General features: G+C 48.3%; 1 protein-coding gene across 8 annotated transcripts; it reads right to left on the reverse strand.

Annotated features, from left to right (window-relative positions):
* Nucleotides 1-140: 140 nt before the first annotated feature.
* Nucleotides 141-6,957, reverse strand: NR1H3 (nuclear receptor subfamily 1 group H member 3). Of its 8 annotated transcripts, none has more exons than XM_060159230.1 (10): nucleotides 6,783-6,957; nucleotides 5,935-6,009; nucleotides 5,232-5,420; nucleotides 4,540-4,806; nucleotides 4,068-4,276; nucleotides 3,782-3,961; nucleotides 3,516-3,615; nucleotides 938-1,051; nucleotides 625-719; nucleotides 141-436 (listed from the first exon to the last, which is right to left on the reverse strand). In XM_060159230.1, the coding sequence occupies exons 2-10, from the start codon at nucleotides 5,975-5,977 to the stop codon at nucleotides 290-292; spliced, it is 1,344 nt and encodes a 447-aa protein (XP_060015213.1). In that variant the 5' UTR covers nucleotides 5,978-6,009; nucleotides 6,783-6,957; the 3' UTR covers nucleotides 141-289. The 8 variants fall into 8 exon arrangements, with proteins under 8 accessions (XP_060015213.1, XP_060015212.1, XP_060015215.1 ...); XM_060159229.1 differs by having other exon boundaries at nucleotides 5,935-6,014; XM_060159232.1 differs by lacking the exon at nucleotides 5,232-5,420 and having other exon boundaries at nucleotides 5,935-6,014.
* Between the last annotated feature and the right edge of the window lie 9,320 nt (nucleotides 6,958-16,277).

A 16,277-nucleotide genomic window follows, 5' to 3' on the forward strand; every position in this document is an offset into this window, starting at 1 on the left:
TAGAGGCAGGATGGGCAGGGCCCTGGAGAACCTTGTGCAAAGTGGCCCCCAGGTTCATCCATTGGGCCCGGTTAGTACAGTCTTCACATGGAGCACCGTTTTACCAGGATCCCTACTACCCAGCAGCCACAAAACTCCCAACCCTTTGACTCTCCTTTAATGCCACTTGAGGATCTCCTTTGCCCAGCCCTCAGGAATGTTTGTCCTTCTCAGTCGGTTCCACCTCTAGGAGGCAGCCACCAGCCTCAGCCATCCAGCTCAGAAAACAGATGATACAGCGGAAGATCGGTCACTCGTGCACATCCCAGATCTCAGAGAGCAGCGGGGGAAGCTTTTTATCCTGCAGGCGCAGCGCAAATACTTGCTCTGAATGGACACTGCTCAGTGTCCGGAGGTTCACCAGTTTCATTAGCATCCGTGGGAACATGAGTCGGTCCTGGGAAAGAAGGACAAGTACAGCCTTTGTCTCTCCCCAGGGAAGGGGAGCAAGGGTGGGGGGTTTGTGGGAGAGGTAGAGAATTGTCTGTGCACGATGTAGTCAGGGAGGGATTCTTGAAGGGAAAGTAGTTGTGTCAGGGGATGAGCCTGTGGAGAGGAGAAAGAGGGCACAGTGGGGAGACTCACATGGGGGTGGTGGATGGAGACGTAGGCATGCAGGGCCTCCACATATGTGTGTTGCAGCCTCTCTACCTGGAGCTGGTCCTGCACGTTGGGCCGGTCTATAGGTCACCAACAGAGTTGAGTAGCAGGTCTGGCCAGGGTCTTATTTCCATACCCCAAATCACAACCAAAAAATAGGGACATGCCCTACCCAACCTCTCCCATCCCAAAGTAACACAACAAGGGCCTCCACCCCCACGATTCTTGCCCTATGGGGCCTGCAGCCCTCTTTGGTGTGAGTCTCTTGCTCGTTTTCCCTCTTGCCCCTCCTCCACACCTGCAGAGAAGATGCTGATGGCAATGAGCAAGGCAAACTCAGCATCATTTAGTTGCAGCTCATTCATGGCTCTGGAGAACTCAAAGATGGGGTTGATGAACTCCACCTGCAGCCCTGGGGAGGAAGAAGAGAGGCTGGGTTGTGTGGCATGGGCAGCACTGCTCAACTGAGGAGACTACCAGGAACTCAGTAAGAAGCCTTCAGGGCTCTGCTGTATAACCTTGGGTAAGTTTCTTAACCTCTCTAAGCCTCATCTGTGAGGCGGGAATCATATCTGAGCTTATAAAACTGTTGTGATGGTTAAATGATAAAGCATACAGACCACTTTGCACTGCACCCAGCATACAGAATGTGCTGAATTAAATGACAATAATTCTGTTAGAATTCTTCTTAGAATGCTTGAGGGCCCCACATTACTAGAAATAGAAGCAACCCTTATGTTTGTTTATAAAAAGACTGCTTCACTGGCAATTGGCCTTACTTATTTGAATACTAGCAATACATTTCTTGTTTCACATCACAGGAGAAACAAAGCAATGTGGTTGAGGGTGTGGACTCTGGTGTCAGACTCCCTGGGTTTGAGTCCTAGCCCTACCATTTACTAGGCTGTGTGACCTTGAGTAAGTTATTGAAGCTCTCTGGGCCTTGGTTTTCCCATCTCTAGAATGGAGATAATAATAGCACCTACCTCATAATGGGTCCTTAGAATAACGAGTGGCACATATGGTAACTCCATGTAAGTGTTTGTTAAATAAATAATAAATTTTAAAAATAGAACCAGCCTTCTTACTGAGGACACCGGAGTTCAACAAACCATGACCTGAAGTGGTGACATCTAAAGAACACTTCTCCCAAACACACTGTCAAAGTCTCCCCAGCCCATGCCATCCCCTAGTTTTCTCAGATGTCTTTTAGCAACCATCTGCTAACTTTTCCATTCCAGGCTTCTTGATTAGTCACTTCCTGTGCTTTCACCCCGATGTTTATCAAGTGTGTGTTGATCCATTTAATGGACAAGCCCCATTTAGAAAGCATTTCTTGGTGAGGTGTCCAGCCTTGAATTGTGCTGAACAGCCCCTTCATACAGAGAGGACGAGCAAGTTCTAGAGTTACGCCCCCTGCGAGGGTCGGCTACTGCTCGCTGAGTGGACGCCCCCAGTGTGATCGGTTCACATCGTTAGTCACCCACGCGAGCAGCATATGGTAGTGGAAGTAAAGGAGGAGGGAGAACTGACCAAAGAGCAGCCCTGTCTCTTCTCCCCACACTGAAAAAGTGAGAAATGAAAAACAAACATGATGACATAAAAACTGCTTATATAAATGAATCTATAAATAGACACAGATTCAGACAGCACAAGTCCGCAAGTGCTGAAGGAACACGCAGACATGAGAACAGGGAAGAGTTCAGAAAGGAGGATGTTATGAAGGAGAAGGCCGTGGTTAAAAAGGACTGGGGTAATAACCATCTGGGGAAAAGGTGATTGGGTAGAGAAAGGGGGCAGGACTGGGCTTTTAAAGCTGGAAAAAGTCATTACATCACTCCTATCAGGTGCCTATACATTCAGGCAGCACACGGGGCACTACAGAAGGCAAGAGGTGTCAACACAGCCCTGCCGTACCCTATAGTGAAGGGAGGCCTACCTAGAAAGCTCACTGGGTGGCCTGTGATGGGACAAGAGCTGGCCTGAGTCACCGGAAACCTCTGTGAGCTCTGCACTGGAAACCAGCATTCTCCAAACCCGAGGATGGAGTCAGCATCAGACACATTCTACAGACCCACTCACTCAGGTGTTAAAGCACCAAGTCTCTTGTTCAGCCTCCGTCCTGTCCCTCCGAAACACCTTCCGCCTTCCATCCTTTCCCAGCCCTCCTCCCACAGCACAAAGCAACCATTGAATATGAGGAAACCAAAACTGCTTAGCCTGCAAGCAAATGTCAGCTAGAGAACAGCATTGTGAACTAATTCTTGGAGAAAGTACTCCAAGATACTCCAAGATGGGGATAGAAGTGTTCACTCTTATCCTAAAACTGCCTCATCTGGGCGCCTCTGCCACGTTTTAATGCCAATTCCATGGCTACTCGGAAAGCACAGCTGAAGAGGAGGAAACCAGTCCGCATGATCCTTAAAGAGCACATCTGAGAAAGATTCTTCAATTTTGACTACTAAAAGGCTTGGTGAGGTTTTCAAGTTTATTTTCCTAGCTGTAAAGTCTTTTCTTCAAGCAAAATATTATTCAGAAGCACAATATATAACGCAGATTTAAATGGAGTTTCTGGTTTGGCTAAAGTTAGGGTGAAGGACGTTTTTCCTCTAAGGTGACACTTCCATGGAAACCCCCCCCCCTCAGGTTCCTGGAAACACAGTTTGAGAACCACTGGCCTAATGCAACAGAGGACAGGAATCTATCTGGGGCAGTTAAGGGAGACCTATCAGCATTCCAACTTTCTGTCTTGGAAAAACAAGTGGATCCTTTGTAGCCACTCAAACCCTGGGCCTGTAGCTCTGTAGTCACTATGGACCCCATGACAAAATGCATCTGTTCATCCAACCCAGTCCCTTTGTGATCTCAGTTCTCACCTGCTTTGGCAAAGTCTTCCCGGTTATAACTGAAATCCTTGAGGAAGGTAATACTCTCACTTCCAGGGTTGTACCTCCGAGATGTCTCCAGAAGCATCACCTGCACACAAATATTGGGCTGGTCTCGGCCCAGGGCCCCCTCAAGGGAAGGCCGAGCCCCTCATCCCTACTTCCCAGTGCATGTGGCTTCCCAGCTGTCTGGCGGGGGCCCCCTCCCACAGACATCCCTTTCTGGTCCTCCCTTCACCCTCGGCCTTGCCAGCCACCTCAATTGCAGAGGTCTTCAGGAGGGCGATCTGGTCCTCCCGGCTGAGCTGCAGGAAGCCCGGCAGCTGTTTGGCAAAATCAACAATCTCCTGCACAGAGACAATGGCCAGCTCCGTGAAGTGGGCAAAGCGTTGCTGACGGGCCTCCCGACTCTGGGGATCTGGTGCCATGGGCCAAGGCTACCCCGAAAGGCAAGGAGGAAAGAAACAAACCACTCTGAGTCAGGCATCAAGAAGCCAGCTGGTGCTCTGGGCACAGCGACCTCTCCCCAGGCCCCTCAGGTACCGTGACTCGAAGCCGGTCTGAGAAGGAACGTCTGTTACACTGCTGCTGGGCAGCCACCAGCTTCTCAATCATGCCCAGCTGCTCCGGGCTGAGCTGGGGCAGGACTTGGGGCGGAGAGGAAGCCCTCGGGGGCACGGATGTGGCCTGAGCCTGTTCCTCCTCTTGCCGCTTCAGTTTCTTCAGACGGATCTGTTCTTCTGACAGAACACCTGAGAACAGAGCCAGATGTGAGGAGGGGAGAAGAGGGGGAGGCAGGAAGTGGGGATGGGGCAGAGGCGTAGTTTGAGCCTCCAGAAAAGCAGAGAGTGTTAGGTAAAGACAAGGAAGAGATTTTAATCCACACTTAGGGACCGTGTAGCAAGGCCCATAGGCTCAGCTGCCTTTCTGCCCCCAGACCCTGGCACCCAAACATGCCCTCCTCCCCATCGGCCTAACCACACCCCTCCCCCAGCTTCAGTCCCCAGACACTCACACTCCTCCCGCATGCCGGCCTGGCGGCATTTGCGAAGGCGGCACTCCTGGCACTTGCGACGCATGTAGGTGTCCATGGGGCAGTGGCCCCCACTGTGGCAGACGTAGCGCGCCCCTTTGATGACACTGCGGCGGAAGAATCCCTTGCAGCCCTCGCAGCTCAGCACGTTGTAGTGGAAGCCGGAAGCCTTGTCCCCACACACACTGCACAGCTCATTCCCCAGCATTTTGGGGGCTGGCCCCTTTTTCCGCTTTTGTGGACGAAGCTCTGGGTACAGGAAAGAGCCTTAGTGTTCTTCTTCAGGGAAAAGGCTAGGTGCCCAGCTGGCCACTGCCCTGAGCACTCAGTGACCTTCATTTACTTCACTGTACAAAGTCTATCCAGTCTCTCTATTCTAAGAAAGTAGCTCTCGTATGCAAAGTGATATTTATGTCCTAGGTACTGTCTGAGCCCTTTATATGCACTGATCCTTACAACCATAAGAGATAGGTACTCTTGTTATTTCCATTTTACAAATAAGGAAACTGAGGCTCAGAAAGGCCTAAGAAACTAAAGTTACACTCAGATCACTTAGGTCTAGTTGACTCCAAAGCCTTTGGACTTAACCATGATCTTATAAGGTAAAGAGCCCTGAAGTTACCCCTCCCGGATCCAGGGAGCCCTTACCTCCTCCAAATCCAGCAGCTCCTCACCTGTGGACTCTGGAGGGGCCTCCACCCCGGGGAGCAGGGCTGTGGGCTCTGTTGCCTCCAGCCCCACCCGTGAAGTGCTCCCAGCAGATTGGGGTGTGCTAGATTCCTCCCTGAGGGTACAGCTGCTGCTTCCCAGAGGCTGGCTGCTTGCATCTCGTGCATCTGGCTCCCACAGCTCCACTGCACAGTCTGAACCCCGAAAGAGAGGCACAAGGGCGTCTCAGGGCCCCAGCATTCTCCTGGGAAACTGCAAACTTATCTCCACCCATAGAGGGCAGTAAAACGTCGGCTCCGGCTTTGGGACCCTGCGATTTGTGTGGGCTCTAGGGCTAATCACTTGTAGTCCCCCGCACCTCAATACCTTAAATAAGGATGTTAACCTTTGTCCCCTTTCGGGGCTGAAGTGCATCCATCTCAGAGGTCAGACAGAACTCTTGGAGGCCAAGCTGGATAAGCATTGGACATGCCAAGCCTCCCCAGCAGCAGGCCCGGATTGAGAAGGACGGACGAGTATCTGCAAGGGCCAGGCACCAGGACCAGGGCACAGACAGTGTGGGCAGAAGGGGGCAAGCAACACCAAGAGTAGCTCTGGACTGCTCTCCACGGAAGGGCAGAAGGTAGGCAGTGAAGGAGGCTGATTCCCGCGGGAGGAGAGGAGTTGGGGCCTGGGCTCAGGGGAGAGGGCTGGAGTGAAGAAGCTTACCAGGAGAAACATCAGGCACAGGGGCCTCCAGCCACAAAGACATCTCTTCCTGGAGCCCTGGACATTACCAAGGGACTGTCCTGCAGGAATGGTCCAGGTTACACTCTTCCCAAACTGGGTTCCCTCCCCTCCTGATCCTGCTTTTGGTCTGTACTCACATATCAGCTAACATTTACTTGCCATATATGTGTCAGCTGTGCTAAGGCTTTCCATGCCTTCCTCACAATATCCCTACGAGGTCAGGGCTATTCTCAAGCCCAATTTACAGATGAGGAAACTGGGGTTCAAAGACATTAAGAAAATAGCCTATGGGCACACAGTTAGGCAGTGGTAGAGCCAAGACTCCGACTCTGGTCTCTCTGACATCGAAGTCTGATATCCTGGCTACCATGCCACCTTCTCTCCCCAGGACACCCTCCAGGCCATCAGGGAATGTTTCGGCACAACTGCCCTGCTTCTGTCAGAGCCCCTTCCCCCGCACTCTAGCACTGGGGACCGCCAAAGTTGGGCAGAACCAGGACATGTGATCGAGGCTCCCTCCACCCAGTGAAACACACTGCTGGTTAGAAAACCTCACTCCTGCCACCTTCCAGGGTCCCAAGACAAAACTCTTGCCTCCAGAAGTCACCCCAATTCACATCCAGGACCTCCTGCCCCTGACCCCCTCAGAAGTTATCATGGGACATAAACAGAATGCTGTCGCTGTCCGAGCTTCCGTCACCATCATCCTTTTCACTTCTCCCCAGAGACCCCTTTCTAAACGCACAGGACACCCCGCCGCCCCCGCCCCCACCCGCGCCCCAGACACACAGGCAGAGCCCCAGGCCAGCGCTGAAGAGCAGACCCACCGAGTGCCCAGGCCGCCAGGCTCTGGCTGGGGCAGTCTCTGGAGCCCCCTTGCTGGGAGAGGAGGATGGTGCAGTCCCTGGTCCACAGGCCTCAGCGGCCGGGGAGCCGGAGCGGAGCAAGAGAGGGTCCGGGAGCCGGGAGCCGACCGACCGAAGCCCTGGCCTCCTCGCCCCCGCCCACGGGCCGCTTCCCCACCGTGCTGACTCCGCCCCCTGCCGGCCTGCCACCCCCCTCGGCCCGGCGCCACCCCCGGCCCCTACCCCCAAGCCCGAAGGCCGCATTTTCCTGCAGATCTGCCCGGCTCTCCCCTTCCTCTCCTCACCCTGGCGGCTCTGAGCTGCTCTTACAGGCAGCTCCCAGGCGCCCCCACCCCACTCCCGGCAGCCTCCAGAGTCGTTTCCTCCCTTCCACAGACACCTCGCGGAGCAAAGGTCCCGGCCCGGCCCGGAATTGCGACACCGAGCCCAAGCTTGCTTTCCCGGCCTCCCTCCTCCTCCTGTACCTCTGGAAAGGGGCCAAGAAGCTCTCCCCACTAGCCCCAGGCCTCTACCAAGCTGATAGAACTACAGGGGTGGAGACAGGCAGGTGCTGGGCCTTCCAGGGAGTCTCTGAACGTGGATGCCCTGCGGAGGCCAGAGAAGGGAGGAGGCCGGAGGGGGAGGTGTGTGGGTGGTGGAAAGAAGTCGCTACAGCAATGGATGGTCTGGGACGGAAGACGGTAGATGTGGGTGCCAGTCCAGGATGGATCTGAGAGGGTATGCAGGTACCCTCATCTGGGGAAGGGTTCCGTCAGAAGTGAGGGCAGGCTCTGTCCAGCATCTACTGAGACTGTAGCCGTGCCTTCTCGCCAGAACATGAGGTCCATCCCTGAAGGTAGACACCTCGTTTTACTGATTTTACCTCCCCTGAAACAGGGCCTGCCATAAAGTAGAAACAGAGTAGGTACTGTGGTTCTGTTTGTTGAATGAATAAGTAAACAAGAAAAATAGTATCATCCTCTTCTATCCCATACTTGTTGGCTCTAGTCAATTTCATCATTGCTTTAGTGCTTGGGCTCTGAGCTCAAATTTTGGGTTCAAATCCAGGCCTTGCCTCTGCCTCTTATTTGCTGTGTGATCTTGATTAAGCAAGTTACTTAATGTCTCTGAACCTCTGTTTCTCTATCTTTAAAACTGGTATAATAATAATGGTTTTTGCCACATAAGGTTGTGAGAATTAAACAGTGTATCAGAGCACACAGTAAGAGTACTAGAAATGGAAGCAGTAATTAAACTCCCAATCCTTTCAGCTATGGGTCTTCCCATCACCTTGAATCTGTACACTGTTAACCTTCGTGTGCTTATTTCCATCTACAACCCCCTCACTATCTCTTCTGGTCCTTAGAGCAGCCCCAGGAGGGAGGGAGGGTACAATAACACTGAGCTCATGGGAGAGTCTTTTCCAAGACCACACACAGTCAGTGGCCAAGCTGGGATCAGAATCCAGATGTCCTCACTCACGTCCCTGTCCTATTTCTTTCTCCTGTGTCAGAGTCCAGGATACATCTTGTTGCCTCTCAGCTCTGCTGGACCAGTGAAGCGAGATGGACGAAGCTGGGGCTGGTGGGCTGCAGTGGGAGAGGCAAGGGGCCCTGGGGATGCTTCAGTCCAGATGTGGGAGGCAAGGAGCTGAGGTTACTGCTGGTTGTTCACCCCCTACCCCACTCCCAGTTTCCTGCTCACAGGCTCTTCCTGTTTTGCTGTGAACTTCAGTTCCCATGGGCTCCACATGAAAGCACAGAAGGACAGGGGGCCAGGGCAAGCGGCCAGAGGTACTGAGACAGAGATGAACAGGACACCAGGGAAGAGGAGAAGAGAGCGAGTAGGGAAAGAGTGGACATGGGGTGTGGGGGAACAGGACGGGAGAAGGACAGGGAAAACAGAAATAGAAAGGAGCTCGGTGAAAGATGGGAGGAAGCACAGGGTGGGGCAGGAGGAACAGGCAGAGGTTAGGGAGCAAAACTTGAGACGACAGCAGGCTGGATGGTGTTGCAAAATCCGTCCATGTATTCATTTTCACATTTCAGAAAAGCCCCTCTGACACCCCCATCTCAAAGTTCTGCCTCCAGCTTTTGCTCTTGTTCCCTCTCATCACAAGGTCATCCCCTCACAAGGCCCCCACCCTGGTCCGGGCATCTCTGAGTCATGAGCACAAGGCTCTCCATGTCTCTTGCTTATGTTCCCTCCCTGATTTTTACAAGGCCCCAGCTGTCCTGGGAAAGTAAAAACCAGGGACCGTATCCCCTGGGAAACTAGAACTGTCCTGTCTTAGCACCCACATCATCGTTCCAGCGTCCTCCTCCACCTTTCCGCATCCCCAGAAGCTCCAGCACAGAGGCAGAGTCAGCGATGTCACTGAAACACTTGGTTCAAGGAACTTGGGATGGAACATTGGTCTGGGGGCTGATATCTATCTTCTGGGAGTTGCGAGAAGACCCATTCACTCCTGATCCTCAGCTCCCTCTCCCGACACCCTGGTCTCCCCACAGGACAGGACCCAGCAGTACACACAAGCCGCATTGGGAGCCCTCTGACCCAGGCTAGAGCCAGTTGCTGAACAAGCAGGTTAGGGTGCCATCTCCCCCACACAAGGGATTCAGCCTCAGCCTAATCTCAAGTAAGGGAGGAGGAAGCATTACTGCCAGAGTTACCCCTTCAGGTTACGGGGGTTCAGGAGCCTCCCCCGCATGAAGATGGGAAGGGAGAGCAAAAGGGGTGAAGACCAAAACCTGTTGGTGGTATCTCCACAAAGGTTCTAGAGATTAATGACTGGGACTTCTTCCCCAAACCAGGGCAAGTAGTCAGGTGATCTGCAGTGGGAATCACATGTCTCATTCTGCCAGACACCCCCCACCCCCAGCCGCCACTGTGCAGTCCCACCAGCCCACTGGAGGTGTTAGGTGCAAAGCCTCCCAGCCCCATTGGGCCTTTCCTATGTTTTCTTGGCTCCTAGAAGAGGCAACATGCCTGGGAACTCCTTTTAGGGTCTTCCAGGTCACACTTCTGACCCCCAGAACCTCCAGAGGCTCCTCCTTGCAGCAAAGGGAATCTTGAAGCAAAGACAGGAGCATTCACCAGCCCACAGTTATATGCACAACTGGATGGCACTCCCATGAGGCAGGCCACAAGGTACAGTTTGCAGGGATGGACTGGGGCAACGGCTTCTTGCTGCCTCCATCACCATTCTGGAAGGCTACAAAGTGTGGGGGTCATCTTGCATGCTGCTCAAGTGACTCCTCCCCAGCCTCCCAATCACAGGAGACAGAAGAACCCAAGAATTCCTGCTTCCCAGGTCTATGAGTTCAGAGATGATATAGACAGCAGAAAGAAGAAAAGTAACATTTATTAGGCCCTACTACATACATTTATCTTTACATGTATTATTTTATTTCTCCTCATATATAATCCTAGAAGAGAATACTAGCAAGGGGTCAAATATCAAATTTGAATACATGTATAGCTGACTCAAAACTCAAACAAAAAATGCCCACCTCTCTGTATTACACAAAACTGCCCCCCCAGATAGGAAAAACATTCCACTCACCTGGATTTAGGTTTGCTTCTGCCAACACAGGGTGCAGCAGTAGTTCCCAAACCTGGCCTCATTTTCAGAGATTCTGATTTATTTGGTCTGAGGTACGCCCATGTATCCATCTGTCTAACTATCCATCTACACATCTATTCTTTTTGCATCTGTAGTTAGAAACCAAGGTGTGGGGACCACAGAATCATCTGGCAGAAAACATGTAGAAGCTGGGGGTCAAGAAACCAGGGCTCACCTCTTGGCTCTACCATGTACTTGTGGTGTAATCCTTACCCTTCCTGGGTTTATTTCTCACCATAAAAAGTGAAATAGGGGCTTCCCTGGTGGTGCAGTTGTTGACAGTCCGCCTGCCGATGCAGCGGACACGGGTTCGTGCCCCGGTCCAGGAAGATCCCACATGCCGCGGAGCAGCTGGGCCCGTGAGCCATGGCCGCTGAGCCTGCGTGTCCGGAACCTGTGCTCCGCAACGGGAGAGGCCACAACAGTGAGAGGCCCGCGTACCGCAAAAAAAAAAAAGTGAAATAATATCTTCTCCATCAATCCTTCCTACATCGGATGCTTGCAGGCACAACTAATATAGAAATACTTGAACAAGTGGGAAGAAAAGCAAAAGATGAATTTAAGGGATTTTTGTTCTACTTGCCAAAATTTAATAAGCTCGGGATTTACATTCTGAAATCACAATGCTCTGGCTAGTTTGCAAGGAGAGTAAGGGGCATATTAAAACAAAAGACTCAAAAAGTCCCACTAATATGTAGAATTTTGCCAATTAGCCATGTCCCATCCAACCCCACCAATGTGAAAAGGTTTCCTTTGCTAGAAATCTCTTCATTGAAAGTATCTGAGGGCCACTGAATACAGTTAAGCAATGCAGCTTGAGTAGCCTGTGAGAAATAAACCATTTTAAGGGCTATTTGACTGGAAATCAGAAAACTTGAGTTTTAATCCATTCTCCTAAACTGCGTGACCTTGGACAAGTCACTTCCTCTCTCTGGGTTTGTTTTCTTATCTGTGAATTAAGGGGACTAGGTTAGATCAAGGATTCAGAGATGCTGATTTATGAAGCCTCATAATGGTCTTCATGAACCTCTTGGGATTGTATGCAAAATTCCATTTGTGTGTGTGGACATTTTTCTGGAGGAGAGGGGACTAAATTTTCATGATTCATAAAGGGGCCTGTAACAAAGAAGAAGTACAATTCTGCAGCTCGTGGAAGGAAAAGCACATTCACAGAAAGACAGACAAAATGAAAAGGCAGAGGACTTTGTACCAGGTGAAGGAACAAGATAAAACCCCAGAAAAACAACTAAATGAAGTGGAGAAAGGCAACCTTCCAGGAAAAGAATTCAGAATAATGATAGTGAAGATGATCCAGGACCTCGGAAAAAGAATGGAGGCAAAGATCGCGAAGATGCAAGAAATGTCTAACATAGACCTAGAAGAATTAAAGAACAAACAAACAGAGATGAACAGTACAATAACTGAAATGAAAAATATACTAGAAGGAATCAATAGCAAAATAACTGAGGCAGAGAACAGATAAGTGACCTGGAAGACAGAATGGTGGAATTCACTGCCACGGAACAGAATAAAGAAAAAAGAATTAAAAGAAATAAAGACAGCCTAGGAGACCTCTGGGACAACATTAAATGCAACAACATTCGCATTATAGGGGTCCCAGAAGAAGAAGAGAGAAAGGACTTGAGAAAATATTTGAAGAGATTATAGTCGAAAACTTCCCTAACATGGGAAAGGAAATAGCCACCCAAGTCCAGGAAGCACAGAGAGTCCCAGGCACGATAAACCCAAGGAGGAACATGCCGAGACACACAGTAATCAAACTGACAAAAATTAAAAGACAAAGAAAAATTATTGAAAGCAACAAAGGAAAAACAACAAAATAACATACAAGGGAACTCCCATAAGGTTAACACCTGATTTCTCAGCAGAAACTCTACAAGCCAGAAGGGAATGGCACGAAATATTTAAAGTGATGAAAGGGAAGAACCTACAACCAAGATTACCCTACCCTGCAAGGATCTCAATCAGATTCAAAGGAGAAATCAAAAGCTTTACAGACAAACAAAAGCTAAGAGATTCAGTACCACCAAAACAGCTCTACAACAAATGCTAAAGGAACTTCTGTAAGTGGGAAACACAAGAAAAGAAAAGGACCTACAAAAACAAACCCAAAACAATTAAGAAAATGGTAATAGGAACATACATATCAATAATTACCTTAAATGTGAATGGATTAAATGCTCTAACCAAAAGACAGAGGCTTGCTGAATGCATACAAAAACAAGACCCATATATATACTGTCTACAAGTGACCCACTTCAGACCTAAGGACACATATAGACTGAAAGTGAGAGGATGGAAAAAGATATTCCATGCAAATGGAAATCAAAAGAAAGCTGGAGTAGCAATACTCTTATCAGATAAAATAGACTTTAAAATAAAGAATGTTACAAGAGACAAGGAAAGACACTACATAATGATCAAGGGATCAATCCAAGAAGAAGATATAACAATTATAAATATATACACACCCAACATAGGAGCACCTCAGTACGTAAGGCAACTGCTAACAGCTATAAAAGAGGAAATCGACAGTAACACCATAATAGTGGGGGATTTTGACACCTCACTTACACCGATGGACAGATCTTCCAAGCAGACAATAAGGAAAAACATATTAACAAATTAAAGAATAAAAACCATATGATCATCTCATGCAGAAAAAGCTTTTGACAAAATTCAACACCCATTTATGATAAAAACTCTCCAGAAAGTGGGAATAGAGGGAGGCTACCTCAACATAATAAAGGCCATATACAACAAACCCACAGCAAACATCATTCTCAATGGTGAAAAACTGAAAGCATTTCCTCTAAGATCAGGAACAAGACAAGGATGTCCACTCTCACCACTATTATTCAACATAGTTTTGGAAGTCCTAGCCATGGGAATCAGAGAAGAAAAAGAAATAAAAGGGATACAAATTGGAAAAGAAGAAGTAAAACTGTCACTGTTGGCAGATGACATGATACTATACATAGAGAATCCTAAAGATGCCACCAGAAAACTAGAGCTAATCAATGAATTTGGTAAAGTTGCAAGATACAAAATTAATGCACAGAAATCTCTTGCATTCCTATACACTAACAACGAAAGATCAGAAAGAGAAATTAAGGAAACAATCCCATTCACCACTGCAACAAAAAGAATAAAATACCTAGGAATAAACCTACCTAAGGAGGTAAAAGACCTGTACTCAGAAAACTATAAGACACTGATGAAAGAAATCAAAGATGACAGCAAGAGATGGAGAGATATACCATGTCCTTGGATTGGAAGAAACAATATTGTACAAATGACTATACTACTCAAAGCAATCTACAGATTCAATGCAATCCCTATCAATTTACCAATGGCATTTTTTACAGAACTAGAACAAAAAATCTTAAAATTTGTATGGAGACACAAAAGACCCCAAATAGCCAAAGCAGTCTTGAGGGGAAAAAACGGAGCTGGAGGAATCAGACTCCCTGACTTCAGACTATACTATAAAGCTACAGTAATCAAGACAATATGATTCTGGCACAAAAACAGAAATACAGATCAATGGAAAAGGATAGAAAGCCCAGAGATAAACCCACACACCTATAGTCAACTTATCTATGACAAAGGAGGCAAGGATATACAATGGAGAAAAGACAGTCTCTTCAATAGGTGGTGCTGGGAAAGCTGGACAGCTACATGTAAAAGAATGAAATTAGAACACTCCCTAATACCATACACAAAAATAAACTCAAAATGGATTAGAGACCTAAATGTAAGACCAGACACTATAAAATTCTTAGAGGAAAACATAGGAAGAACACTCTTTGACATAAATCACAGCAAGATCTTTTTTGATCCACCTCCTAGAGAAATGGAAATAAAAACAAAAATAAACAAATGGGACCCAATGAAACTTAAAAGCTTTTGCAAAGCAACGGAAACTACAATCAAGACAAAAAGACAACCCTCAGAACGGGAAATATTTGCAAACGAATCAACGGACAAAGGATTAATCTCCAAAATATATGAACAGTTTATAAAGCTCAATATTAGAAAAACAAACAACCCAATCAAAAAATGGGCAGAAGACCTAAACAGACATTTCTCCAAAGAAGGCATACAGATGGCCAAGAAGCACATGAAAAGCTGCTCAACATCACTAATTATTAGAGAAATGCAAATCAAAACTACAATGAGGTATCACCTCATACCAGTTAGAATGGGCATCATCAGAAAATCTACAAACAGGGCTCCCCTGGTGGCGCAGTGGTTGAGAGTCCGTTTGCCAATGCAGGGGACGCGGGTTCGTGCCCCGGTCCGGGAGGATCCCACATGCCGCGGAGCGGCTGGGCCCGTGAGCCATGGCCCCTGAGCCTGTGCGTCCGGAGCCTATGCTCCGCAACGGGAGAGGCCACAACAGTGAGAGGCCCGCGTACTGCAAAAAAAAGAAAAAAAAGAAAATCTACAAACAACAAATGCTGGAGAGGGAGTGGAGAAAAGGGAACCTCCTGCACTGTTGGTGGGAATGTAAATTGATACAGCCACTACAGAGGACAGTATGGAGGTTCCTTAAAAAACTAAAAATAAAATTACCATATGAGCTAGCAATCCCACTCCTGGGAATATACCCAGAGAAAACCATAATTCAGAAAGACACATGCACCCCAATGTTCATTGCAGCACTATACTTACAATAGCCAGGTCACGGAAGCAACCTAAATGCCCATCAACAGATGAATGGATAAAGATGTGGTACATATATACAATGGAATATTACTCAGCCATAAAAAGGAACGAAATTGGGTCATTTGTAGAGACGTGGATGGATCTAGAGACTGTCATACAGAGTGAAGTAAGCCAGAAAGAGAAAAACAAATATCGTATATTAACGCGTATATGTGGAACCTAGAAAAATGGTACAGATGAACTGATTTGCAGGGCAGAAATAGAGATACAGATGTAGAGAACAAACGTATGGACACCAGGGGGGAAAGTGGCAGGGGTGGGGGTGGTGATGATGTGATGAATTGGGAGACTGGGATTGACATACACACTAATATAGATGAAATAGATAACTAATAAGAACCTGCTGTATAAAAAGTAAATAAAATTCAGAAAAAAAGGGGGGGGGGCTTGTGACTAAATAAGGCTAACTTTTTGACTACCTAGTCTTCAGCTCTCAATTTCTATTCGCTTCTCCATAACAATTCTGGAAGTAATGTTTAGATCCTGAGGTATATATAAATAATTCAATCTGGAGTCATGGGGCAAGATACTGACCCTGCTTTCTTCCATATATTCTGATGACGTTTTATTTCTCCAGTGATCTGAGGTGGTTTGCTACCAGGGGGCAGATCTAAATCAAAGCATCCCAAGGGCCTACGATCTGACCTCCTGGAGCTGTGAGTCCCCCCAAGCTGAGTCACAAAGCCCTGAAGCCAACTGGCTGCACCTGTATCCTAATGGTCAGTGCCAAGAGGGCCTCTCTGATTCTGTGGAAACCCCACCTACTCCCACCGTATATGCTCCTTTCCCTTACCCCTATATATCTCCCCACTGGTCTGAAATTTCGCCCCTACGGATTCACTGCTTTGGTTTTGCAAAGTCTGAACATCCTGTGCAACCCAACTCCTTTGAGAAGAGGCATGACATCTTGATTCTAATTAACTAAAACTTGGAAGTGGACGGGTGGGAGGACAGGGAAAGGACTGGAAGGGGGAGTGAGAGGAGTCCTGAAGCTTTGCTCAGGAAATGAGCATTGGCTACACTGGGACCAACCTCAGGGACACAGGAGTCCAAAGGGCTGTTTACACGCTGTGCCCTACACCCAAAACAAGACTTCTTCC

This window comes from Lagenorhynchus albirostris, chromosome 9, assembly GCF_949774975.1.
Source record: "Lagenorhynchus albirostris chromosome 9, mLagAlb1.1, whole genome shotgun sequence".
Taxonomy (NCBI): domain Eukaryota; kingdom Metazoa; phylum Chordata; class Mammalia; order Artiodactyla; family Delphinidae; genus Lagenorhynchus; species Lagenorhynchus albirostris.

Coding starts and splice junctions, on each gene's coding strand:
- NR1H3 (XM_060159230.1), bottom strand. CDS start 5,977: ATGTCTTTGTGGCTGGAGGCCCCTGTGCCTGATGTTTCTCCTG. Junction 4,807..5,231: donor GGCCCCTCCAGAGTCCACAG/GTGAGGAGCTGC, acceptor TCCTGTACCCAG/AGCTTCGTCCACAAAAGCGG. Junction 437..624: donor TCTCCATCCACCACCCCCAT/GTGAGTCTCCCC, acceptor CTTCTTTCCCAG/GACCGACTCATGTTCCCACG.